The sequence below is a fragment of the Styela clava genome, chromosome 6, assembly GCF_964204865.1.
Source record: "Styela clava chromosome 6, kaStyClav1.hap1.2, whole genome shotgun sequence".
NCBI classification, from domain to species: Eukaryota; Metazoa; Chordata; class Ascidiacea; order Stolidobranchia; family Styelidae; genus Styela; species Styela clava.
Window position 1 is genome coordinate 6934677 of NC_135255.1, and position 26704 is coordinate 6961380.

Consider the following 26704-nt stretch of genomic DNA (forward strand, 5'->3'; position numbering starts at 1 on the left):
AACATCATGCAAGATTGAGCGTAGTTAGTTTTACTTTGTAACGTCATTCATGCATGAGTGAGCATAGTCAGTTTTGCTTTGTAACGTCATGCATGGGTGAGCGTAGTCAGTTTTACTTTGTAACTTCATGCATGAGTGAGCACATAGTCAGTTTTACTTTGTAACTTCATGCATGAGTGAGCATAGTTAGTTTTACTTTGTAACGTCAAGCATGTGTGAGCGTAGTCAGTTGTACTTTGTAACTCCATGCATGGGTGAGCGTAATCAGTTGTACTTTTTAACTCCATGCATGGGTGAGCGTAGTCAGTTTTACTTTGTAGTTTCATGCATGGGTGAGCGTAGTCAGTTTTACTTTGTAACGTCATTCATGCATGAGTGAGCATAGTCAGTTTTACTTTGTAACGTCATGCATGGGTGAGCGTAGTCAGTTGTACTTTGTAACTCCATGCATGGGTGAGCGTAGTCGGTTTTACTGTGTAGCTTCTTGCGTGGGTGAGCGAAGTCAGCTTTACTTTGTAACGTCATGCATGAGTGAGCGTAGTCAGTTTTAGTTTGGAACGTCATTCATGCATGAGTGAGTATAGTGCGTGTTACTTTGTAACGTCATGCATGGGTGAGCGTAGTCAGTTTTACTTTGTAACTTCATGCATGAGTGAGCACATAGTCAGTTTCACTTTGTAACTTCATGCATGAGTGAGCATAGTTAGTTTTACGTTTTAACGTCATGCATGGGTGAGCGTAGTCAGTTTTACTTTGTAACATCATGCATGAGTGAGCGTAGCCAGTTTTACTTTAGAATGTCATTCATGCATGAGTGAGCGCAGTCAGTTGTACTTTGTAAATTCATGCATGGGTGAGCGTAGTCAGTTTTACTTTGTAGCTTCATGCGTGGGTGAGCGTAGTCAGCTTTACCTTGTAACATCATTCATGAGTGAGCACAATCAGTTATTTTTTTCAACCTTATGCGTGGGTGAGCGTAATCAGTTTTACTTTTTAACATCATGCAAGATTGAGCGTAGTCAATTTTACTTTGTAACGTCATTCATGCATGAGTGAGCATAGTCAGTTTTACTTTGTAACGTCATGCATGGGTGACCGTAGTCAGTTTTACTTTGTAACTTCATGCGTGAGTGAGCGTAGTTAGTTTTACTTTGTAACTTCATGCGTGAGTGAGCGTAGTCAGTTTTTCTTTGAAACTTCTTGCATGCGTGAGCGCAGTCAGTTGTACTTTGTAAATTCATGCATGGGTGAGCGTAGTCAGTTTTACTTTGTAGCTTCATGCGTGGGTGAGCGTAGTCAGCTTTACCTTGTAACATCATTCATGAGTGAGCACAATCAGTTTTTTTTTAACCTTATGCGTGGGTGAGCGTAATCAGTTCAACTTTTTAACATCATGCAAGATTGAGCGTAGTCAGTTTTACTTTGTAACGTCATTCATGCATGAGTGAGCATAGTCAGTTTTACTTTGTAACGTCATGCATGGGTGAGCGTAGTCAGTTTTACTTTGTAACTTCATGCATGAGTGAGCACATAGTCAGTTTTACTTTGTAACTTCATGCATGAGTGAGCATAGTTAGTTTTACTTTGTAACGTCAAGCATGTGTGAGCGTAGTCAGTTGTACTTTGTAACTCCATGCATGGGTGAGCGTAATCAGTTGTACTTTTTAACTCCATGCATGGGTGAGCGTAGTCAGTTTTACTTTGTAGCTTCATGCATGGGTGAGCGTAGTCAGTTTTACTTTGTAACGTCATTCATGCATGAGTGAGCATAGTCAGTTTTACTTTGTAACGTCATGCATGGGTGAGCGTAGTCAGTTGTACTTCGTAACTCCCTGCATGGGTGAGCGTAGTCGGTTTTACTGTGTAGCTTCTTGCGTGGGTAGGCGAAGTCAGCTTTACTTTGTAACGTCATGCATGAGTGAGCGTAGTCAGTTTTAGTTTGGAACGTCATTCATGCATGAGTGAGCATAGTGCGTGTTACTTTGTAACGTCATGCATGGGTGAGCGTAGTCAGTTTTACTTTGTAACTTCATGCATGAGTTAGCACATAGTCAGTTTCACTTTGTAACTTCATGCATGAGTGAGCATAGTTAGTTTTACGTTTTAACGTCATGCATGGGTGAGCGTAGTCAGTTTTACTTTGTAACATCATGCATGAGTGAGCGTAGCCAGTTTTACTTTAGAATGTCATTCATGCATGAGTGAGCATAGCCAGTTTTACTTTGTAACATCATGCATAGAGAATTTTCTTTCTAGGGTCACTTTGGCCAAGATCTTGCTATTTTAACCAAAAACGTGACAATTTATACCAGCCAATCCTTAGTTTCATCACGCAGTTTTGTACATATATGTTAAGCTAATACAACATAGAGTGTCAACATGTTATGTAGAATATAAGCGACTTAGTATTAATGATGAGGCTCTACAAGAAGCCTATAACGTGTTGGGCGGTGACACTTCGGGCTATTAACTTCCTTTGATGTATCCCTGCCATGTTTCACGATAATTATCAACTTAACCACTTTGAATATGTAAATGTGATGAATTAAAACGACGAAATTGTGTGGTGATAAATACAAATGATTCCAGTATCGTAGATATAGACCTGTAAATAATTCTTGTAATGTAGAGGTCCAAATAAATATATAGTAATGTTGACGGTTGCTAAAGTTTACGGCAAACCCAACAGGCAGGTTATTAACATACTTTATTCTAAAATATGCAAACAATAGCAACATTAAATTATGCAAAACAAATCAAACCTCATCATTTAACTTAAAATCAAGCAAACATATCCGCTCATTGCGGCAAGTAAATTAGCACTACTCAACGGCAAACTCCTAACAATAAATAAATAGTAAACGGCCGACTGGAAATGATTCGAAATAATAAATAAACAAGAATATGAGAAAAGAAAAGATTGATAAAGGGTTTTGTTTACGCCAACAAGCCTATTCCTGCCCATGGTGAAATTGTTCTAAAAAGGGAGTAATTTATGAGCGGTCGACCATATAACAAAGCTCAATGACCGATATCTCTTAAAATAAACACGGTCAAATATATACAAAATAAAACAAAGAAACTTTGTCTGTAACATGTTACGTCGATATGTTAATTAACTAATTTAAGTCTCTGCTTAAGATAGTTATTTAACCCGATGTCAGTCATTCAAAGCTTGCACAATGTTTTAAAATGCCAGCTGAAGCCCCATAAACGGCGCTCCAGAAGTGTGTGTACAAATATGGAGGTAACTAATTTTGTTGCCCACTTTACATCAAGGACTGAAACCTACGGTAAGGGGTATATTTACTTGGCCAACACAGGCAGTTCGATTTCAAAATATAACAAAAATAAGGAAAATCTGTATAAAGTTATTGCTTATTAACGCTAACCCAGTTCACATACTACGGGAATATTTATCCTATAAATTTATGACAATGTGCAGAAATAGGAACCAGCTTGTAGTTTTCTTTACAATTACCAGAATAATAATGAACGTGAAAGACGTCTAACATATTTCCACCCATGTTTGTTTTTTGCCTAGACATGGGCCTTTGTCACAATATTCAAACATAGGTGAAGCAAGTATTTGCCTAAAGCAGCGGGCTAAGACTTTTTTTGCAATCTTGTAATTTTCATGACATACGACGCATCTGTTATTGAAGCTGATGTTTGCTATCTGTGCCCAAATCGAGATTTTAATACAACGATGACATGTAATATCTTGTCACAATGGAATTGTTTGTCGGACAATGGTACAGAACAGTCACTCTAAACTTCATGGTCAGCGAAAGTAATTTTGCTGTCACCGATTTTGACAGACGGATCTCGATGGTCGACGTACCAACAGTTGAAAAAATGGATTGGTCTTCTTGTACAAGAGCTTTTCTACTTATAATTACTGTCACGTGTCCAGTTGGTTTTGATATTTTTGGCAGTTTTGTAAAGCTGGGCGATTTATGCTGCCCAAACATACTTCCATAAAAAGCCACGATCTGCATTGCGCTGATAACAATATTGCCATATCATCTCTATTGTACATATAAAATAATGCCCAGATACGTTTTAATAAAACTCCTACACCCCTCTCTTTGAAGTCCCAGATGAGCGATTTCATAAAAAATACAAAAAGGGTAGAATTTGGGTCAAGTCCCTGCTCCCTTGGCACAAATAGAAATAGCTACTCTGACTTCAAGTTTACAGGTAATGCGGTTTATTAGTTTTCTATATTCAACTTATTATTTCGTATACTTGCGTGATTAACATACAGATCTTCTGTACAACGGAAATTTTTATATTAATTTATGACATCATATTACATGAACATCTTTGTTATGACCCCAAAATTAATTTCACTAAGAAAACCATATGACGTCACTATGATTTTTCGCATTGTTGGAAATACATGATACTAATTACATTAACTGGCGTAACTTATTTCAAACTATCCATAATCAAATGAATTATGATAACCTCTAGTACATTGTGAGCTATTTTCACAGAGATATATAAATATAGAGTGTGCTTCTCTCTCGTTTTCGCGGGATCGTTTGAAGTCTCTCTCGTTTTGGCGATATGCTTCCAAATTTTCCGATGCGCGCAATGCATTTCTTAAAGGGATTTTACAGAAATTAATTATTTGCGTCGATTTTTTTTGCATATTCGCATGTGCTTGATTCGTTTCTCACTATATATCAAACGCTAATATACCCCAGCTTAGCATCTTTAAGTAAAGTTTTAAAAAATAGAAAGTCATATATTTGACAAAATGCCGAAACTTATGCCTTTTTAATAAAACAAACTAAGCACTGTTGCAAACTATCGCCGTAACAAAAAGGCGATATGCAATACTGTTGTATAAAATATACCAAGTAACCCATTAGTAAACGGGAGAAATCTAATGGAAATCCTATGTTATGATCTGATTTATTCAATATTTGTACATTACCTTCTATTGTGACCATTTGTAACCTTATGTGTTTATTCTTACAGTTGAATCTCATGCGAATAGCAACACAAAGATCTTATTTGCATCAGATTATTTAACATATATTCTTGCTGTTGATTGTAATAAATTTGAAGGTAATTTTTGAATTGTAACAATTACAGGGAACAAATTAGTTTTTACTTTGCGTTTAATTAAAATTGAGTAGAAATCTTATATTTCAAGTCCCCGTTTCGAGAAACATCAAATGCGTTAAATGAGAAAAAAAAACATAGTAGCATTGTGTTTCCAGAACAATCAGACACGCACAAAATAACAGATGTCATAATCTAATAAAATCCAAATTGTGTAAAATTTGATACCAAAACGGATACCTTGGTGTACTTAATTTTGATCAGTTCTTACCAATATTCACTATAGTAATTATTTTCATATTACAACGTTAATTACAACATAGTCTCAAATTTTTCAGGGATTCGATGGATCGGAGTGTTTACACCAACACCATATCCAACAGCGGAAGATCTTCTTGGCGTCAGAAATACTTTGATTGATTTGAAAGTGACATCGCCTCTATATTTTTTCTCAATGCCACGGCCGAAAATAGGATTGTTTGACTCATATTATATCCACTCATCATATTATAGAACGATATAGCAAATAAATATTCAGACACATAACAAAAAAATATTCACCTATTTCACTGTTTGTTTGATGGACAATGTTTGGAATACTTTCTTTATTTACTATCGGATCTCTCTATCAATCTCTCTTTCACTCTATTTCAAAGGCGGGGTATTACGAAAAATGTATTTGGGGAAATTGATTTTATATAAATGTTTAGAACGTAGTGCCTAACGTTTCCACAAAGTTTCCACGATGAAGGAATTTTCGAGGACCGCTTAAGTCAGTGATTCTTTAACTTTGTGAGCCTGCCGAACCCCTACGCTATTCTGCAAGCTTCTGTCGAACCCCAATATTTGAACTTAAAAGCGCAACCTGAACTTATTGAGGGTAAGTCGATTTTGTACAAATTTATAGAAAATTTGACCGTCTTCAATTGATAAAATATGAATTCGTTGCCTTATAGGTTGTTTTTGCAAGTTAAATTTGAAGGAAATGCTTTGTCAAGAGAGTATCAACAACCAAAAAAAAAACTGGTTGCTCCATTGGTTGTAGCAGAATAAATTGCAACAAACAGTAAACTTCAATTATTCATTAGATTTATTAGTGATACTTCTGCTGCTGTTTTTCGGTAACCAATTGAGAGATACGTGGCTTCGATTCAAAAGGGGCAATTCTCACGCCATTCTCGCATTGGAGTCACGTTCAGTCGAGCAGGTAAAGCCATACTGCAAATAGTCATCATACCAAGTTCTTTTCTTGGATGACATATTTAACGAAAAAAATCCTCGGAATTGCAAAGAGTTTTTGTAGAAAAGAAACGTTGAACCAATCTGAAAATTGTGGTGCAATCTCAGATACCAGTACGCCGGGTCGAAATGACTTGGAAGTCATTTGTGATATTTTTTATAGCTTGCCAATTGAATACTCTCGAAAACATTTCATCTGGAGATTTAGATGACAGATACCAGACTGAAGAAGGTATCTATCAAGAAAAGTTAAATATAATTTGATCATATTTGCAATTGGGTATTAAAGAGTTTCCCAGAATTGCCGCACCCCATTACGAAGGGCAAGTGTTCTCATAATTACTTATTGAAGTATTCCATTAGTTTAGCATGTATACTTCACACATCAAATACGTTCATAAATACTTGCCTGAGACCAGTCTACATTCTTTTTTGGTGTCTTGGTGTCAAACCACATTTGTCATAAATGAACGAGGTTGGATGGCTATGGACATCGATAACCACAGTAATGCACGCTGTTAGAAATAGGCTGCATGTCAACATAATGCAGTTTATACAACCTTCTTCCAGCAAGATTTTCAGAATTATATCGTCAGATGTAAGTCATTCCATATAGATATCAGACGTGATAGGAAATGACGTTTCCAGAGATACTACATGATTTCTACAGCTTTGTTTACAATTCTCTTCCATCTCTTCCATGTACTGTTATATATTTGCACATTTTCTAGGTGAACCTCACAGTTGTAAAGCTTTAGGTTTTCGCAAAAAAAAAAAACGGCAGAATATAATTCAGAAAATAAAAATCACTCTGAAATTAACGCCTTCCAAAATCAAAATTTTAGAAAAGTTACAGTAAGGAATATCGATCACGACATTCTTCATTCCATCATATTATATGATACTACGTTTCAAAATCATTACTGAATGAATATTATTTGACTGTTTTATTATACTTTGAAATAAATAACCAGAAAAGAGAAATGTTTATAAAATTAAACGAAATCATGCAGTAAAACGAAATTCGGCATCTTTTCATTATTATGGCGGTATGCGATTGGCACGGATATAAAACCTATAGTTACACCGTGGAAAATCCTGTTGCATTTCTGATGCTAATTTTACTTCAAGCATATATATGTTTGCTCATTTGTTCAACTAAAGCTAATTCATCACGAGTTTATTAAAATTTGTGATAAAGGCATAAAAGCTTTCAAAGTTCATATATATATCCTGAATTGAGTTAAGTAAATATTTGTGTGAAATACATACTCTTGACATATCAAAAGTTTTATATGTATTGCAAAAAAACAATTCGTAGCATGAATTGGTGAGAGATATCACAAAGTGTGGTTCAAATCATTGTCAAAGTAGTACCGGACCCTTTTTCTCCCCCTTGTACCCGAATAACGGGAAAAATATATATAAGAAATCCGATTTGAACAAATAAATGAATCGCCGTGGTTATGAATATTATTGGTCCAAAAATTTATTCGTAGTGCATCACCTTTCTAATCAATAAAGTGTGACTTCGTTCAACTTATTTTATATATACTGTAACAAAGACATCGAGAGCGAAATCATTGAGGGTCATTGGTCAAAAATTTGGGTGGTCAATATCAGCAGCCTCAGTCAAGGCAACTTCATTACATATTCTTATCAATACCACCGATGTAGATTGCTTCGGCGTTGAGACTTGATTTGCTATTTGGAATTGAAAATGTTAAATGATTAGATAACGGACTTTGTGGTGAGTTACGCGTCAAAATAATTCGTGTCCCAATAGCATGATTGTCACCTCATGTGAATACCGTAATCATTTGCTCCAAGATATATATATATTCTATAATCTATATGGTAACAGTTAGAATATTGGGACATTTGGTATATGTAAGACAAATGCCCTAAAATGGCACAAATTAGAAACGGCATTTGTAGACACCGTAGGCTACCGGTACTGTGTCATTGTACCTTCGTACCCATCTTTGGACGTTGCTCTCTTAGAATGGGATAAATAAAAAATACTTTTTCAGAATGAAAACGAAGACTTCTGCATATTTCAGAGAAAAACGGTGTTTTTCACTCTTGTTCAATCTGACCAATTTGTTTCTCTGTGGAACTAGAGATGAGTGGAATTCTATCAAACAAAAGCTGAACGCTAAGACACGAGACCTGTGGCAAATAAATCCATTAAAACCGTTTTTCCTGCTTTTACTAGCTATGATACACCAGGGACTCTATTGAGCCCATTTGCCTTTGAGTCACCAATCGTTTTTAGATGTTATTACACCGTGCATAATATACTTTCTTTATTTTCTATCAGCTCTCTCTATCTGTATTTTTGTCTATTTAAATTAAAAGGTAAACAAAAATTAACATTTACATAAAATCGGCTAAGTTTTCATGGCATTATTTGTAGGGTCTGAATCAGCAGAAATCGATTACAGCCACTCCAATGAACCGAGCTGACCTTAGATGACACTGGAAGCAGAGTCCGATCCATCGCACAAACATGTGCATCATAATGACGCACAACCTGAACCATAACCTGTTACAATATATTCAAGAAATACAATATATTCATACAATATATATTCAGGTTGTGCGCAATCTTGGTGCACAAACTACGCAAGCACCAAATTTACTAGGAAATAAAATCAATAACTTTTAGGTATTTGTTAAGCCCAGCTCTGGGTCGCGACCCATATACAGTATATGGAAATACTGTCGAAATATACGCGTAAAATAAAGAGTACTATTTCAAAATACCCGTTTTTGTTGCAATTAACAATACAAGCCTGCTAATGCAGTCGCCAGTGGTTCAAGTGGATATACACCCGGTGAAGAACGGTCAATTATTTGTTAGCGAGAATTTTTATGCAGCGGGATGATCACGACGACGCAGTGAAAGATAATGATATCACGAGAACAAAAATGAGAAAATTGCTACATTTTATAGCATATCCCTGGGAAAAAATGTAGTTCATTCCTATGTTCCATGCCTATGCTTTTCAAACTACCAAAGACTCTCAACACTTTTGCTACTTCTCTTCTATAAAAATACATTATTATTATATATTCGCATTTCCATCTGTTTGTTCGTGCTCCCAGATAACCGATCAGTGGCCTCCAAGGACGACGGGGTTCCCTTTTAAGAAACGCTGTCATAAACTAAAAGAGTCGACCGTGCTTCTCTTGCCTGTTGTCATGTCGTCCCTGGAATTCAGCTACAACAAAAATTTGACGAAAACGGATTTATAAATTTTATCAATATTCTCAACAATGAATGATATACGGGTGGTAAAATGCCAAGTTATTCCAACAACATGATCATGTTTTGCAATTTACAATCAATATTTTGTATGCAATTTTGTTTGACAGAGCCCCAAGAGCTCTAACTACAAATATCAAAAATGTGAGGCCAAAAAAGTCACACTACAATATTGTCAAATATGCTGTATTTACGATAGATAACAGGTTTACCAAAAATAATTACATGAAAAATGGTAAAATAAAGATCAATTCAGCAATATCTACTTGGTGATATGCATCTGTTGATGATTTTAGGTGTTTGTTTCGGAAGTTTAATAACAGAACTAATTGTGGTTGTTGGGGATGTTTTAAAAAAAGGTTGCATGGAAAAAAGTTTTCACAAAATGTCAAGGCTTGATAGTAGTAGATTAGTAGAAAAAATACTCCCATGTTTTTTTTTTTCATTTGATAACCACGCCACAGAACTTCCCCGATAAGTATACGCAGCAATTGCGAGAGGCAGAAATGCCAAGATGGGATTTCATCGCATTGCAAATCAATATTAGCAATTCTTATATATATTCGCGCATTCCATCTGAACAGCGTGGAAAAGATTATACCCATCTACACATTTTAAGAACTATGTCAGATGAGGGTCATATTATCGAATATCAGTAAAGGAATAGTGCAATGGGAAAAGACATATAAGGCGGAACTTTCAGTAGTATGCAATCAAATAATCCTATTGTAGAATATATATTTAAAAACATTTCGTCACGCCAACTGCAGTCCGAAACTTTTTGTCTCTGGCTGAGGTTAGATACCAATTGGCACTCATGTAAACTGGTAAGACTGTAAGAGGTACGCGATGGAGCAGATACTAAGAGTATCTATCCCCCAGCTGTCGTTTGAGTGAGTACTGCTGTTTTTATTGCAGATGTTACTGATCTTTTCGTATTAAAGATTTACTGGCATCACCGATTTAAGGATGTTGGAAACCAACACGCAATATTACAAAACTTACTTTCAACACGCGGTTTGAATGAATGAAAAAGCTTAAACTAGTATTCTTTAGAACAGCATACAAATTCTATGGAATGAAATCATACACAAGAGCTCGTCAAAAACCTATAGCTCAATAATCAAGTGGAATTTGAAGCATGTGCGCAAAACTGTGCGCGTTACCACGTACAACCGAAGCACGCAGGAAAATGTGTGTGATGTACTAGTATTCAAAACGTTTGACTCAACTATGTTGGCATAACAGGTGCACATCTCGGTTTTGCATACGCATACCTTCTACCTCCACAGGGATATATTAATTTTATCAAAGTCAATGCAGCACTAAAAGGTTGCGGTTCTTCCAAAAGAACCAGTGGATGGTTTTACATGGCCTTGTTCGGAGTGAAAGACGAGGTCAAATATTCCAATCCAATTCAACTAATAAAATATTCCCCAAGTCCCTAAGCTTAAACTAGGAAAACAAAATGCGCGTGGCAACGCAAATGTAGTTCGAAGAGCGCAATAGAAAATGGCTAGATGCTGTCGATGGATCTTGGCTTGTATTAGTGAAAGAAACTACCATTTATTCTACTAAAATTCATTGTAAGGAGATTCAATGTTACTATGTATGCAAAACTAAACCATGTAGTTATGAAATAGTTTTTTTTAACAAAAAGGCGCTCCTGAAGTATATGTACCAAGATGGCGCACAACCTGAACATTGTATATTTACCAGGTTGGGGTTCAGGATGTGCGTCATCTTGGACCGAATACTTTAAATCCACTTAAAAAAATTGTACAAATGTCTACACATGCCGCGCACTGGGTGTGGCGTTCTCTGTAAGACTTCCCAATGTGCCCCTCCCTGTAAACAATATCCTAGGTAGCAGAAAGTGCGCTTCAGCATAAAACCAATGAACCAAGACCATAAAACCAAGACAATTTTGCGCAGCGTATACAAGTCTGTCTCCAACATCATGAAGATAGTTTAGATCAGTGGTTCCCAAACTTTTTTTACCATCGCCCCCCTACACTAGTTTATACAACTTCATCTTCCCCCGGCACTGCAAAAAAATTGAAAGTCTGAAACGAATATATTACAGACCAAATAAGAAGACAAAACATAGTTTATAGTGTTTTTTAATGAGATGGATGAGCTTGGTATTCTTCAGCGAGTTTTTTATTACATCTAAAATTACCCCGTTTACTGATGGAAAGGCAATTTAGTTGTTTCGATAGCAATAGTTTCGCGGCTAAAAACCCCCTTTTCACCATATCAGAGGTCGGATATGGAAGAATCCAGGGTTCTACCTCCTCAAAAACCGCCGTGTACTCTTGCCTTATAGCATTTAACTCCCTAAATCCACCCCGTTTCACATTAAAATAATGAAAACAAAATTAATTTTTCAAAACTTATAATAATGATTTAGGTACATGTCATTCATCCCTACAGCCTGACGACCTTCACCAAAATACATGATATATATAGGTTCTTCGGCGGTAAAATTCATCCCCCACGCCTCATCCTACCACGTCCTCCAGTCCGATCACCAGAGTCCATAGCATTATTCAGCCATTTGTTTTGGATTCGTGGACTCGGATGGCTCAGGGGTCGGCAAATTTTACGTCGCTCGCGGGACAAAGTTATGATGGCTAGTCTTTTGCGGATTGTATATATTTTTTGATAGTTAAAAACGGAACATCGTGCAAAAACTCCTTCGTGAATTCACAATTCGTGAACTCAACTCAGTCGTCTTATTAAAAAATTATTACAATAACATTTAATGTGACACATGTAGCCTACTTTCAAACATCGAAGTGAATATTTTTGCATGGTTTGTGAAATTTTGATAAAGATTTTCTTTGAGAAGATACATTCTTACGAAAATTAAGCAGTGATGAATCTCTCGAATAGAATATGAATTTGATTTCCTTATTGCATTGCAATATATCCGAATACTCCTCGAGCGTAGATGATAAAAAAAATTAATTCATCGTTAAAACCGCCGTTCGGATGTTTCCCCTAGCAAAGACTTCCTTCTTTACTTGGCCAATCAGCAAGATGCAAATATAAATGTAACAATGCCCCCTTTCGCATTCGCTCAGACACATTCCTCACTCAAACAGACTTTTAGGCGTAGTCGTGAACATTACCACATTTTCGCGATTTTGAATTATATTCGTTAGTTTTTAGTTGTTTTTCAGAAATTTAAATAAAATAAGTCAATGAACACTTTGTCCTCCTAGAAGTTTCAGTTTAATTACAGTAATCAAAAATTAGTGTAGAAATAGCTGTGAAAAACTGGGCAAAAATTATTTACCGGTACTTTTAAAAAACAGATTGTTGAATGGTATGAATTAGAATGATAGTTTGAAACAAATACTTCATTTTATAGGCAACAACTCGCGAAACCACTCTTAAAATAAACACCGAAATTTCAGCGAGTCCAGCAATCCTTTCGCGTCTGATATTCGCCCACGTGATTCAAACGTACGAAAGCACGCAGAGTACAGTAATCAAGTGCACCATGCGCCGACTAAAAACAGGTTTCGCGAAATCGCCCCCCTAACGCCCCCTTCAACTTTTTCGCCCCCCCTCTGTATCGTTTTCGCCCACCTGGGGGCGATATCGCCCACTTTGAGAATCACTGGTCTACATTACATCCTATTTCTTACTTTACAAATCTATTTTATTTTTGTCATATTGGATGAAAACCAGAAACGTCGTAGTTCTATCGTATTCAAAAGTTGGAATTCCGGATCAACGAAAATTTGAATTTTGGTGAGATCAAAATTTTGTCTCTGAGTTTATATAGGTACGTATCTGACTCGAAGGCGGACACACTGCATAAAATTTTGAGTACACAGTACGCTAAAAATAAGGAAATATATTGCAGTTTGAGACATGTAAGAAATTTACCAAATAATAGCGCGTCCAAAACCTACAAATATATGAAAAAATCTCAATTTCAAACCTCACTGCAAATGGAATAACTTTTGTGTCAGATAATCAAAATTCTATTCGAACTGAATAGTTCGATAGGCCACACATTAAACGTTTTGAAAATGAGTAAATCATCTATATATATATATACTTAGACACTGGTTCTGTATTAGGTATATTTTTTCAAGTAAGATCTAGGATCAAAAAGTAAGCTTCCAAGCTTGTAGGGTTTAGCACTTCTTAAGTCAGTGTTACTACAGCCCTGAACAGTACACAATGGAGTTTTTCCCGACCCTTAAAATATTCTTCTTATACTTTACTTTACTTGCAAAATTTTGAATGCTTATTTGGGAGTCTTTTGGAGAGTTGGCACTTACATACTGAGTTACATGATCAAAGCCGCCATTTTTTTTATCAAAATATACAACCGGGAGCCACAAACAGGTACTGGTAGCTAAATCTAGCATAGTCTATAGCAGTTTTCTTGAACTAATTTTTCGATTATTTCGATTAAACTAAAACGCGTTGGAAGACATAATGACAATTAAATTACTTAATTTACTAACTATTTATTAGAAACACAACTGAAATCTAAAAAAGAACACGTATAACCGCGAAAATGATGCAATGTTTACACTTTACAACCATGCCTGTATAACTGTCTGAGCGGCTGCAAAAATCTCTATTATTACGTCATATTTTCCTCTTTGCTGATCGGTCATTGTTTCAGATATAACAAAAAAAATCTATGATCGGGGAAACATCAATTGAATGTACAATGTTCCTAATCTGACCGTTGGCAGCTCACAATAGTGTCATTGCGGAACTGCCTCAGCATTGCAACTTCGATACCTTAACAATGAATCAAATTGACCATTGTCTTACCATTGTTATGCTTCAGATAATAAAAGCTCGACCGATCTTCTGTTCCGGCCAGGGTTGCCATATTGGCTTTTTTAACGCCAAATTTGCCATTTTTGGCTTTTTTCAAACGCGTTTGGCGTCAGAATTTCCATTTGGCTTTTTGGCGTTGTTTTGGCTTTTTTCAAGTCTATTCTAGTGTCTATTATTAAAATCATATGAAATACAATATTCAGTGTATAACAACTGAACAAGAGCCTATTACCTTAGCTGCTTAACATTAGGATTTTCTGGAGCATCGATTTCTTTGTTTGTTACATTAACTCTTAATCATACCCAATAAGAAATAATTGCAGTTTCTGCAGCTGCTCAGACAGATAGATGTTCAAGCAGGGTTGTAAACATTGCCTCGTTTTTATAGTTTTGCGTGTTATTTAAGGTATATCACAAGTTTAAGTAGAAGCATGTAGGTATATTACAGACTGAAGCGGCACCCTGTATTGTATATATATATTGAATACTGTCCGCTTGATATTTGTTTTACTTTCTACAGTTCTATAGGAACTTTACTTTCTATTTGTGTGTCTCACTGAATGAACTGATGGCTCTGTCTACATCATCATTAGTACGTTGCCAAGGGCTCAAAATTTGACAAATTATAGGGCTTTTGTACTTGGTAAAATTGTTGGCTTTTTATGTCTTGATTTGGCTTTTTTTATTCGCTGGGGTCTGGCAACTGTGGTTCCGGCGCATTTCTTGTAGGGCATGTGGGCGAACACACAGCAATTTTTGGGTGAAGGGATAATAATTTTTTGTAAAAATGTAATGTTTTGAAGCACGATACGTGGGATATTTGATATGAATAGAAAGTTTGTATATAAATCGTTCATTGTAAAATCGGTTGATTCTTAGCTTAGCCTTAGATGGATTCCCCTATATATAATATACGTATACGAAGGCTGGCGAAATACTTATCTTATGCATGATTAACCAGAATTTTGCATAGTAATCCGGCACAAAATGTACAAAGGAAGGATTAGACTTACGGAACAATACATACTTTCAGTGACACAGCCAATATTTTAAAAGGGTGGTCGGGAATTTCCATGGAACGTATGCTGAAACAGTCCCCAATAATGACACTCGTCTAAAAAGTCAGATCTTTTCAATTGATGGTGATTTTTCTGTTATGTGAAATATTCAATCCTCGCCGATGCGAGCTCTTTAAGAGTTTATCATATTAATTTAATTGTGTTCGTGGTAATTCGCGTTTGCATCGAATTACGACAAATAAAAGCATGGCTACTTCAAAATACTGCAGCATTCTGCGGAAAACCGAGTGGTATAATGCCCGATCAGTGATATGCCTATACTTTTTATTGGGTAATGATTTTTCAGGCTCGCCAAGTATTTACGACCAATACGAGAGTATTTGAAATGTCTTGCTAATTTAAATGCGTTCAGTGTAACCTGCGGTGCGCCAACTTACATCAAAATCAGAGCATCGCTATGAAATATCACGGCAATCTACAGCCATAAGAAAGCGTGGAAAACTGCCCAACTATATCTACTAGAAGGCCAGTCATGATTCCTATTTTTGCGATGATGTGAATTTTACAAATCCGATCTGTTCTTGCAACGCAAATTTTCACCAACTCGACATAATTATGTAATTGTAATGTAACTTTATGATGCATTTAAGCGAAAGACGAATGGCCAAAACCAAGATGAAAACATAAATAAGGATTTTCTTAAGGAAAAAATCTATGAATGAGCCCTAAGCGCACACATACAATAATTTTTTTAACTTTGCTGGCTGTTGACATGAATTAATTCAAACGTGGTGAATTTTTAAAAAAATATTGATTGGATAACCTAAAACGAAACTTTACGTCTTTTGTATGGAATATTTCATATAATAAAATCAATTCAAATACAAACTTACCAATATCGACAAGCTTTTTTGCCTGTGTTTTATCTGAGAAATAAGCATGCTGTAAGAATACCGGCAACACCATTAGTAATTACGGTAATTTCTTTATGTACTTCTAAATAATGAAAAGTTAATTGTGGACAGCACTTGGAAATATGTTAAAAGTGTGTTTACTGTGTAAATGTACGCGGTATATATTGTAACGGTTTTATATATTTGGCAGACTGGAAGTGTACGAGAGAACAAAACAAATATAAAAGTAGGCCTAGTGTTGAATGCGTGATTTTGGTATTATATTTTTACTTGAATGGCAAGTAGAGTCGTTAAGGAAGTACTTCAATGCAGTATTTCAGTATGGCAACATCCTGAATGTGAATCTTGGAAATCAAGTATTTTGGTGCAGATAACTCATCTGGTCATTTAGGCTACTGTCTACAAATTCAAATCGATATCTGATTGCACGCTTATGTCAAGTTTGTTGGAATATTCCAGAAAGTGAGTTAATGTAAACTGCAGGAAGTACGTGTTTATAATTGAAAGCCAGCTCGTAATAAGTTTTGTCATAGCATGGTTAATATAGCCGGTATGTTTGTTTGTGTTCCTGAGAACTAGTAACAGTCTTCCCCCATTTGATAAAAAATATTAGCGAAAGGTGCTGTCTATTTCAAAGCTGCTTGGTGTATAATGCAAAAATAAAACTTGCATGAGTGCACAAATGAACGTTAGTCTTCATTATTATTATCGTAGATGTAGGATTGTAAAACTCTATGAATTTTTCGTATTAATGTTGTTTTCATATTCATGTTATTGTTGTGAAAAATCGCTTTTCTCTTCCAATTGCTTCAAAATTTCCAGTGGCTAAAATTGTTGATGTCGCTTTAATTGTTTCTAAATTTCCTATGAGATCTGATATTTCTACCAAAATTTTTTGGAATCCAGCCCAAATGCCTTCATACCCAGACTTTGCCGACGGAAGTTTCATGGATCATTTGGATAAATGGTGTTGTGAGTAGACTAACAACGTTGTTGACATCCTAGCATTCGGACCAGTGTTGAATTTCCTTTAAGCAATTTAAATAGGAGTCGGAAGTAGAAAACCCACATACCTCATTGACTGCTTCAGCAGGTTGGACGACATTTTGGGTTTGTTTAGGTGAGCTTGTTCGCACGAGTCTTCTCTGTCGAAGTTTGTTCCATCCGTTTGTCAGATTTGTGAGCTGGGTAGTCACTCTTTTTTAGTTGGCAATCTTTTTGAATGTGACCCGTTGTTTTGCAATATTTGCAAACAGCCTCATTCTGGCATTCAGAATATATGTGCCCTGTTGTTAGACATTTCCCACATGTCAGGATGTATAACTCACGGGGGAGAAAGGCCTGATGCCATTCACCCCTATGTAGTCTGGCAGACGATCTTTTCTGAATCCACCGATGAGAAACGAGGTGTGCCGGTTGTAGATTGCGGTCCCTTGGTGCCAGTTCTTGATTGATTGTTTCACTGTTCTACAGCCAAGCTGGTTGATCTCAGTAACCTATTTTGTGTACGAAGTTTCGTCCGGGATTCCCCGTATGGAGATCCGGATCGAAGCCTCGCTTGGCAGTGTCACAGTAATGGTACTCTTTGCCGTTTTTATATGACCACATGTAGACGGAAGAAAATTCTCGCGGCAACTGGCATTTGGGTTGCCAATTGCCACAAAAGTCAGGACCCAAGTTCCCTTTCGACCGTCAAAGAGCCCTTTCATTTGCTCACAAAACTCTTTTGTTGACGTGTCGTTTTTGAGGACTTGCATCATTGCTGGAAAGTCCAGGTCTTCGTCGGTCTTCAGGGAGAGTGTCCGTGGTCGAGATGTTTCGACGGGATCTTCTGAAGCTGAAATTGAAGCAGGGTCGAAGAGGCGGTGGCGGCGTAGTTTATCTTCTGTGGGTTTGTCTTGTAGTCGATCCTTTCGCTATCGAGGGCCTAACCCAATGAAGATAGCGGAATATTTTCATTTGTGGGGACACGTTTTTATGACAGAATGACGACTGTCGTTCGTTTTCGTTTGTGAAGTCGCGTCACCCCAAAGTTATTTCATACCGATAACGCACTGTAGACTAGGTACGGTAATCATTGTGAAAGGTAAAGTAGGCTACTCGAAGACGGGTGTTTTTTGTTGGTTTTGTTTTGAGTTTTGTGTTCGTATATTTGAGCATTATAATAAGCTGTCATATTAGTGAGCAATATTTGCATCCGACTCCCGGATGGGGTTGACAAAAAATACGACTCTGTCTACGAGTTCATATGATTCCGATTTCCTCTCTCAAATTTGAAATAAGAAAATTTCACGGGAAAGAATTTGGCGTTGCCAAGCTTCTGTTCGATTCGACTCCGACTCCGACTAGCGCCATTAGGACGATAAGTCTACAGACCACCCATTCAACATTGACATCTGAATCCGTGAAAATGGAAAATGCAACTCTATTACGACAGTGAGAGAAGCCGAACGTCAAAAACAGCCTTAGGCATAAATTCAAATATAAAATATTGTTGATATATATGCAAACGATACGTGACCAACGTCTAGTGTTAAAATTGATTCGTAATTCCGATGAGAAAAATCTATAAGTTGTCGATAATATATTGTATTATCGTTATAAATTATACATCTTTACAGGATTTACTTATAAATTTCAGCAAATTTTTAGTTTTTTACGAGTACCTGGTATAGTACTCATATGAGATAGAAAAAATTAACAATGAAGGCAACGACCCCAATTATTATTACAGTGGCAGGGGGTTTCCTGCTATTTCAATTCTGGAGTTTATACGGTTATGTGGATGAAAAACCCGTAAGTAAAATACAATAAATTATTCAAATGTAAAATGCTGTTGCAACATCAATAAAATTATTTCAAGATCTGTGTAAAGTAAACATTGCAAAGTGATGATATAGATCAGGGGTGTGCAACCTTTATTACATGAGGGCCAGATACAAGTAACTGGGTAAAGCCGCGGGACGCATTGAGATAGCTTTTCCAGTAGTTGCAGACACAAAAAATTGTTTCTTCTTGTTACTGGTCTTTCGGCATTGTTAAGGGTCCTTGCGGAAATCGTGAGTTAAAACACATAAATTTCTAAAGAAACTACTATTCAAATTTATGTTCACACCGACTTTAAACGAATTCAGTGAGAAATTCGTTTTTATATCATCTATTTTGTTAGCTAGTTTTGCTTCTATGACTGTGGTACTCAGGTGTTGATATAGGGATTGGAATTGCTCGCACGTACCAGATTAACTAAACTAAAAACCCGATTCGCGGGTACGCCATTCAAAATTGGCACTTCTCCGCGGGCCGCGCAGTTTTTCTTTGTGGTCCGCATTTGGCCCGCGGGCCGCAGTTTGCACACCTCTGATATAGATTAACGTCAAGCAAAAATCATTCATAATTATTATTCAGATGCTTGATTGCAGTTATTAATAGCTACATATCTATGTTAATATTATATTGAATCATTGCAATCACAAATTTTAACAGAGTTGTTTCTTCAGAATTCGCGACCGAACTTCATTATATTTTTTGCTGATGACATCGGATGGGGAGACCTCGGGGCGAACTGGAAAGAAAATCAACATGTAACACCAAATTTAAACAAGATGGCTGAAATGGGAATGAGGTAATTGGTAAGGTTGAGCACCTCAAAACACTGAACAAATATTAGAAAAAGTACAGGTGAACAAAACATATAAACTTTGCGTTCTGTGGGTTATTGTTATTACCTTTATTGTAAGTTTTAAAATAAAAGTGAGCAAATGTAACTACATGTTAATCTTGTGTCATATTCATATTTGCTTAAAATTGTTTAATTGAATTAAAATTGTTCATTTAGGAAGCCTATTCAGTGTTACGTTTACCTTAAGTGAGAAACCCTTTTTCGTAAATTTAAAAAAAAAAACTTGAATAGTATGCATAACTAAACTTTTCATCGGTTCTAAAAACTCACATCATCAAATACGGGCTCGTGGGATGGTATGTTGTTGCAGAACAGTTTTACTAATACTAGTTTTGATTTAAATTTGCTTTATTTGTTAGGTTGACAGATTTTCACACTGGTTCATCTGTCTGTGCCCCATCAAGGGCAGCGTTGTTGACTGGAAGGCTTGGCGCTAGAACCGGACTTGTCACAAATTTTATTCCTAATTCTGTTGGAGGACTTCCAAGAAATGAAACCATACTTGCAGAGGTTCTTAAAGAAAATGGATACCGCACTGGAATGATTGGTATAGAATATAGATTATAGAGGAATCATTATGATCTCCAACTCTCTCTGTTCTACATTATATTAATATTTTTACTTCTATCAATTGTTTTTGAAGAACTAAAGGCCAGGTTTAACATTTAGGTAAATGGCATCTTGGTATTACGGAGAAATATCACCCAAGTTCGCGTGGATTTGATTTTTATTATGGACTTCCTTACAGTAACGATATGGGATGTGTAGATGTGCCTACATTCAATCGTCCGATGTGTAAACCATGCGCAAAAACTCCAAGCAATAACACGTCGGATGTTAATGACGTTGGTAAGTTGCCAAATATCAGAAATGATTCGTTTTATTTCCTTCTATATATATTCAAAATTCCCACCGCTTCCCAAATGCGATTGAACTCCCGCAAAATGATTAAATTAATATTACACATCTTAATATATAGACAATCGGAAATAGTTGTTTCAAGATGACGTCGTGGTACAGAAAAACAAGTTATGTGGTTATGTTACTAAGATAGTATTTTGATCTTCAAACATCTCCCTGCTTCTAAGGAGTGATTATTCAATCCATAATTTGCGGTTTACTGTAATTGTATCGAAACAGACCTTTATTGTGAAACATGAGTGTATTCAAATTCTCAGAAATTCTGTCGAGTGTGCTACGATTTGTGCCATTCCGCTGCGTTTCTGCTGGCGTCGCTCAGTTTGCAGTTTTAGCATTTTTATTTTGTACCGTAATGGCATGTCAAACCCAAATATTTGAGTCAATATATGGTTGTTTTACCACGTTTCACTAAGCAACAAATCGAAGTGTAAAATTTTCAGAATATTCAGACTAAACTGTGAAGTAACTTGTAACTGTCTTTATTGTATGTGTATATATATGCCAAGCGTACAGAGTCGAAATCGACATTTAATTCATTTTAATTTATGTACATTCAAACCAAACTCAAGTAGTAGTTGTCCTAGTAATCACGCCCGCTAAATTTGGGATAATTTACTTCGTTGCAAAACGAACTTCTGTCATATTTTTACCAATGATTAATCACTTCTCATTCCTTTGTGATTTTGAATTTACTGCATTTTCCATCATTAAAATTGCTCTTTAACATTGATAATGTCTATAAGTATAATAAGTATATCGTTTTTATTTTGCAGTCTGCCAAGACTCCAATACAGCTGTACCTTTATACAAAAACCGAGATATCGTCGAACAACCCGTTGATTTAATAAACCTAGGAGATCATTACGCAGAAAAGGCACAGCAATTTCTCTCTGAAGCATCTCAAGGAGATGAACCGTTCTTTCTTTATGTTGCGTTTGCCCATATGCATGTTCCGCACGCTCATGCTCCAAGGTCAAGTTTACATCATACCTTTTCCGATAGCTTTATTATGAATCATTTCACTAGCTCTGAAAAGGCATATTGCTTTGATGGCAACTTTTATAAGATATTGGTAAAATGAAAACTTAAGATTTACATAAAATGATAAGAAAGTAGCAACTGCATCAAAAACCTATGAATGTAGCCTTGGTTACTAGCAGTGGTTCTCAAACTTTTTTAGCCGCGCCCCTTTTTAGAAGTTGTCAAGTTTCACGCCCAACCTCAAAGATAGCTAACAATAGGCTACAAATAACAGATAGTAAGCCTAAAGTATGTTTTATTCAAAAAACACATTGAAAACACGTGAATGGAACATGAATATTCGAAATAAAGAAACATAATTATCCAAAATAAGGCGGCTATAATCAAATCTAACAAATATTTGTATGTTTAATCAGCTTCACGCCCCCTCAAAATTTGTCCACGCCTCTCTTGTGGGGCAGGCCCCACCGTTTGAGAACCACTGTTTTGAAGTTTAAATGTATCCTAGCGTAATTCCGCTATCAATCTGAATTGATAAACGTTTATTTAATACCAATGTTGAACTGGTTAGACCAGTAGACCAGTTTTTAACCATTTGGTGAAGCGGAACCCCAATGACACATTCCAGCTTCCGCTATCCGTGACTAGTATTGTAAGTGCTATCTTCAGTATCTAATTCCGTTTTTTCTCATTAGGTTCACGAATTCAACCGATGTCAAAACTGTCTATGCTGATACTTTGCACGAAATGGATGACGTCATAGGACGAATTCTCAGCACATTACACGAAGGAGGAAAAGAAGACAATACAATGATTTGGTTTACGGGTGACAACGGACCATGGCAATCAAAATGTGAATATGGGTGAGATGATAGCTGAATTACTAGCGGGGAATTTCATAAAAGTCAGAATAGATTTCGGCAAGAGTATTTTCCCACTCCCATGAAAACAACAACGTCGGAGTTGATTTTTTGCGACAGACATGTATATATACAGTAAATGGGTTTCCTCATATAGCATATATATATGAAACAAATCCAATAAGTCGTAACACCATTTTTTGATAAGCATTTCTCAAGTAATGCAAGTAGATAGCGCTAAAGAGCTGAAACATCCTCTACATATTTGGTGGTGTCACTAGGCCTCTTCAATTAGCGCTAGTAGGCTATATTTTTAAACAATTTATCAGGCCATGTTTTCTTGCCATAAGAAGAAATTTATCTTTAATGATTAGCTATCATTATGCATGCTATTTTAGTAACATATCTTAATTCGATTTTAAAGAGGAAACAGCGGACCATTTCTTGGTACTTGGCTGACAACGACATACGGCGGAGGCTGTACAGCAAAATGTACAACTTGGGAGGCTGGTCACAGAGAACCTGCAATCGTTGTGTGGCCTGGCCACATCAAACCAAACACTACAAGCGACGCACTGTTATCGTCTATGGACGTTTTCCCCACTATGTTGAAATCCGCGGGAATAGAAATGCCGAAGTATAGAAAGTATGACGGAATTGACGTGGCGAACGTCCTTCAAGGCGTATCAACCAAAGCACATGATGTAAGTTACTAATAATCTGTATATGATCTTCTGAACCTTATCTATAACTGTACACTACTACATATATAAATATGAATGATATAATCCACGTTTTAGTTAGATAACGTGCTTTGCATTTTACACTCGTCCAATTCTTCCATAGCAGTTAAATATTTATTGGAAAGACAAACACTTGGTGATCGTATATCCTATAAAAGTGCCGCATTTTCAGTGAGCCATCTCTGCTCAACTTTCATAGTCATATGCAAGAATCTCGCCTTATTAACACACAAGCCCACTTTTTGAATAACGAACGTAGTCGGCGTCCCGATTTTCCAACTCCCGAACAGTGTTGAGAATAACCAATTCAATACTCTATAACATGCCTGCCCAACCTTTTTCGTCTCGCGGGCCACTTTCACGTGACAAAATTCGTCGCGGGTCGCAAACGTTTGTACCAAACATTAATACCATCTAAGTCCTGATTTCGTTGTAGGTAATTTACATAATACATAAAAGGCAAGTTACTTAACATAAAATCAATCAATTTAACAATAGCTTTCTGGTTACTGGGTCGGGCTGACAAATTATTCGAATATCAAGTCGAATATTAGAAAAGCAGTTTAGAAAATGAATATCTGGTAACACGTGACGTGGACATGCCACTTGCGGTTTTTTGACGACCACACGAGAAGACGCACATCACGTCGAAATTGAGTGGTACATTTGCGTTATAGTTTTTTTTCATTCATTTTCAGTAGCTATGATACTGTCACTGCCTTAATGTTTAAATCAGCATAATAGACGCCAATGTCGCGAAAATATCAAGTTTAAGTAGGCCGTTTCGTAAAATTTGAAACACCAGTACAAGTATTCAATGAAGTAACATTACAAAGACTTATGGGCAAATATGCAGCATGCCATTGGGTCAATTTTATCAGAATTATTGACGGATACGCAATGACGACAATTCGGAAATCTTATTTAACCCAAACATTAGATGAAAAAAAAACATAAAAGGACAACGGATCCCGAGACCAATACCAAAGATATTGTTGACTTTTTATTTTACGTTGGCGATAAAGACGATCAGAGCAGACACGTAAGAGAACAATCAGAATGAAATTAATTTGCAAATTTAGGCTCCAAATTCATTCCTATAATTGCGCTCAGCGTTCGTCCGCAATGATGGCACAATATCTTTCCAGTTTGTCGAACAGAACGCTCAGTTCTGCGAAAAATAAAAACAAAACTGACGTCGATGTTCACCAGGGTGCAAGACTTGACACATATACGTAATAATAAGAAACGGCATTTGAGTGTAGATAGATGGCAGGAATTATCACATCAAAATCACGAAGCATACCTAAGGTTATATATTGAAATATAAAATAATAAAAACATAAAAAGTCGGCTTACAAACTTATAGGGCGGGCCGCGGGTTGGGCAGCCTTGCTCTATAAGGAAGCAATATAGATACGATTTTAATTGATGAAAAAACGATTTGATTTTGTAACTTTTTTGATCGAGCGAAGAAGCCCTAGTCTTGCGATGTTATTAAGCCGTTTTAATGGCTCTCACGGGATAAATATAGAAATCATATCTTCCTTTAATTTTGTGACCAAACAATCACCTTATTTCAGGTGCTTTATCATCCTAACAGTGATGTAACTCATCCCATTGGTGAAATCGATACGATCCGTATGGGCCCATACAAAATATTCTGGAAGACAGGTGGTACAGGTGGAACATCTCGCAGTTGTAACGGCAAAGAAGCACCACAAGTATCTCACAACCCACCGCTTGTGTTTAATCTGGAGAAAGATCAAGCCGAAAGCACTCCGATTACCGCGCAGACCGATCCAGATTATCTGAAAATTCTAGAATCAGCCGAAAGCCTGAGATCAAATATTATTGCTGATATTAAAGCAGACAACACATCTAAAGCTGATTATTCAACGTCACCCACAGCTTATCCGTGCTGTGATTCAACAAAATTCATGTGCCGATGTAAAAGAGATGGCTATTTTTAAATAACAGTAGAGACATTCCGAGGACACAATGAACAAGGCTTTAAGTACATTTAGCTTAGCTTCTTGCTGTCATGGGCCAACAAGTAATGCATTATATTTCTGCATATATATTACTTGTATGAGTTTTAGATACTGATAGTGTATAAATTCGCGTTCTTCTTTCGCGTGATCATAATACACAACAAAATTCAATATGGCTGAATTAATTTCTTTGAAATCACATATTGTATATTGTACATTTTGAGGATTGTGTGAATTTTTAAACAAAACCGCGCTCGTTTTTTTTGTGGTCTCGAGCAGGGGTCCGCAACTACGGGGTCGCGACCCAAATTTGGGTCGCGAAGCCCTCCGCTCTGGGTCGCGAAACAATTTAAATTTTTCATAAATATGAGCATCGCGTCTGTTTAGCGTATTTATGTATAACAACTTTATAGATCTCCGATTATAATTATGGATGTTTCCCCGAGTATACACTTCCTTATTTACTGTCGTAACATTGGCCAATCAGCATAAGTTCAAAATTGAAGTAACAATAAACGTTTCAGAAGCGCTCAGATACTTTTGCCATTCAGACAGTCTTTCGTGGTTGTGAATATTATCTCGTTTTGGCGGTTTTCGCGTGTTGTGTGTTAGTTTTTAGTTTTGTTTTGGTAAATATAAGTCTTAAACTCGCAAAACCATTCTTGAAATAAGTACCAATAATTTTGCAATTGGTAGAGTGTAAAGAGGAAGAATTCAAGAGATCAGAGTCGGGTAAACACTCGTTACTAATCAGGGGTCTCAAACTCGCGGCCCGCGGGCCAATTGCGGCCCGCAGGATAATAGCTTGTGGCCCCCGCCTTGATATAAAAGTTTAATGTGAGTGCGGCCCGCAAGTCATTTAGCTCAGTTAGCATGATTAATGCTTTCAATATAACAGCGCTTCCCAAACTGTGTTCCGCTGAACAGTAATGTTCCGCGAGCATTTTCCGAGTGTTGCGTGGAAAAGGAATAAAAAATGCATCTAAATTGGTCGCCATGGCGATCTGAGAATCATGAAGTTGTTGCCCAACTGACCGTTTAAAATCACGTCACTGTCGGCCTGAAGTGGACTAATTTAGTTAGGATAGGGGTATTTTCGTTAACCGTCGGTTTAGCTTTTTGACTGTTAATTTCATTATCAAATTTACAGTAGGCTACTTCTTTTGGTTTTGTTAAAGACAAA

The 26704-nt window shown here is 36.6% G+C and overlaps 1 protein-coding gene across 1 annotated transcript; it reads left to right on the plus strand.

Annotated features, from left to right (window-relative positions):
• The first annotated feature begins 18943 nt into the window (after positions 1 to 18943).
• On the plus strand, positions 18944 to 25681 carry LOC120331277 (arylsulfatase G-like). Its single transcript, XM_078113683.1, has 8 exons — positions 18944 to 19139; positions 19841 to 19965; positions 20382 to 20569; positions 20692 to 20871; positions 21717 to 21915; positions 22620 to 22787; positions 23209 to 23488; positions 25111 to 25681. The coding sequence occupies exons 1-8, from the start codon at positions 19047 to 19049 to the stop codon at positions 25498 to 25500; spliced, it is 1623 nt and encodes a 540-aa protein (XP_077969809.1). The 5' UTR covers positions 18944 to 19046; the 3' UTR covers positions 25501 to 25681.
• The last annotated feature ends 1023 nt before the right edge of the window (positions 25682 to 26704 follow it).

Coding starts and splice junctions, on each gene's coding strand:
- LOC120331277 (XM_078113683.1), top strand. CDS start 19,047: ATGAAGGCAACGACCCCAATTATTATTACAGTGGCAGGGGGTTTCCTG. Junction 19,966..20,381: donor ATGGCTGAAATGGGAATGAG/GTAATTGGTAAG, acceptor TTTATTTGTTAG/GTTGACAGATTTTCACACTG. Junction 22,788..23,208: donor CAATCAAAATGTGAATATGG/GTGAGATGATAG, acceptor TCGATTTTAAAG/AGGAAACAGCGGACCATTTC.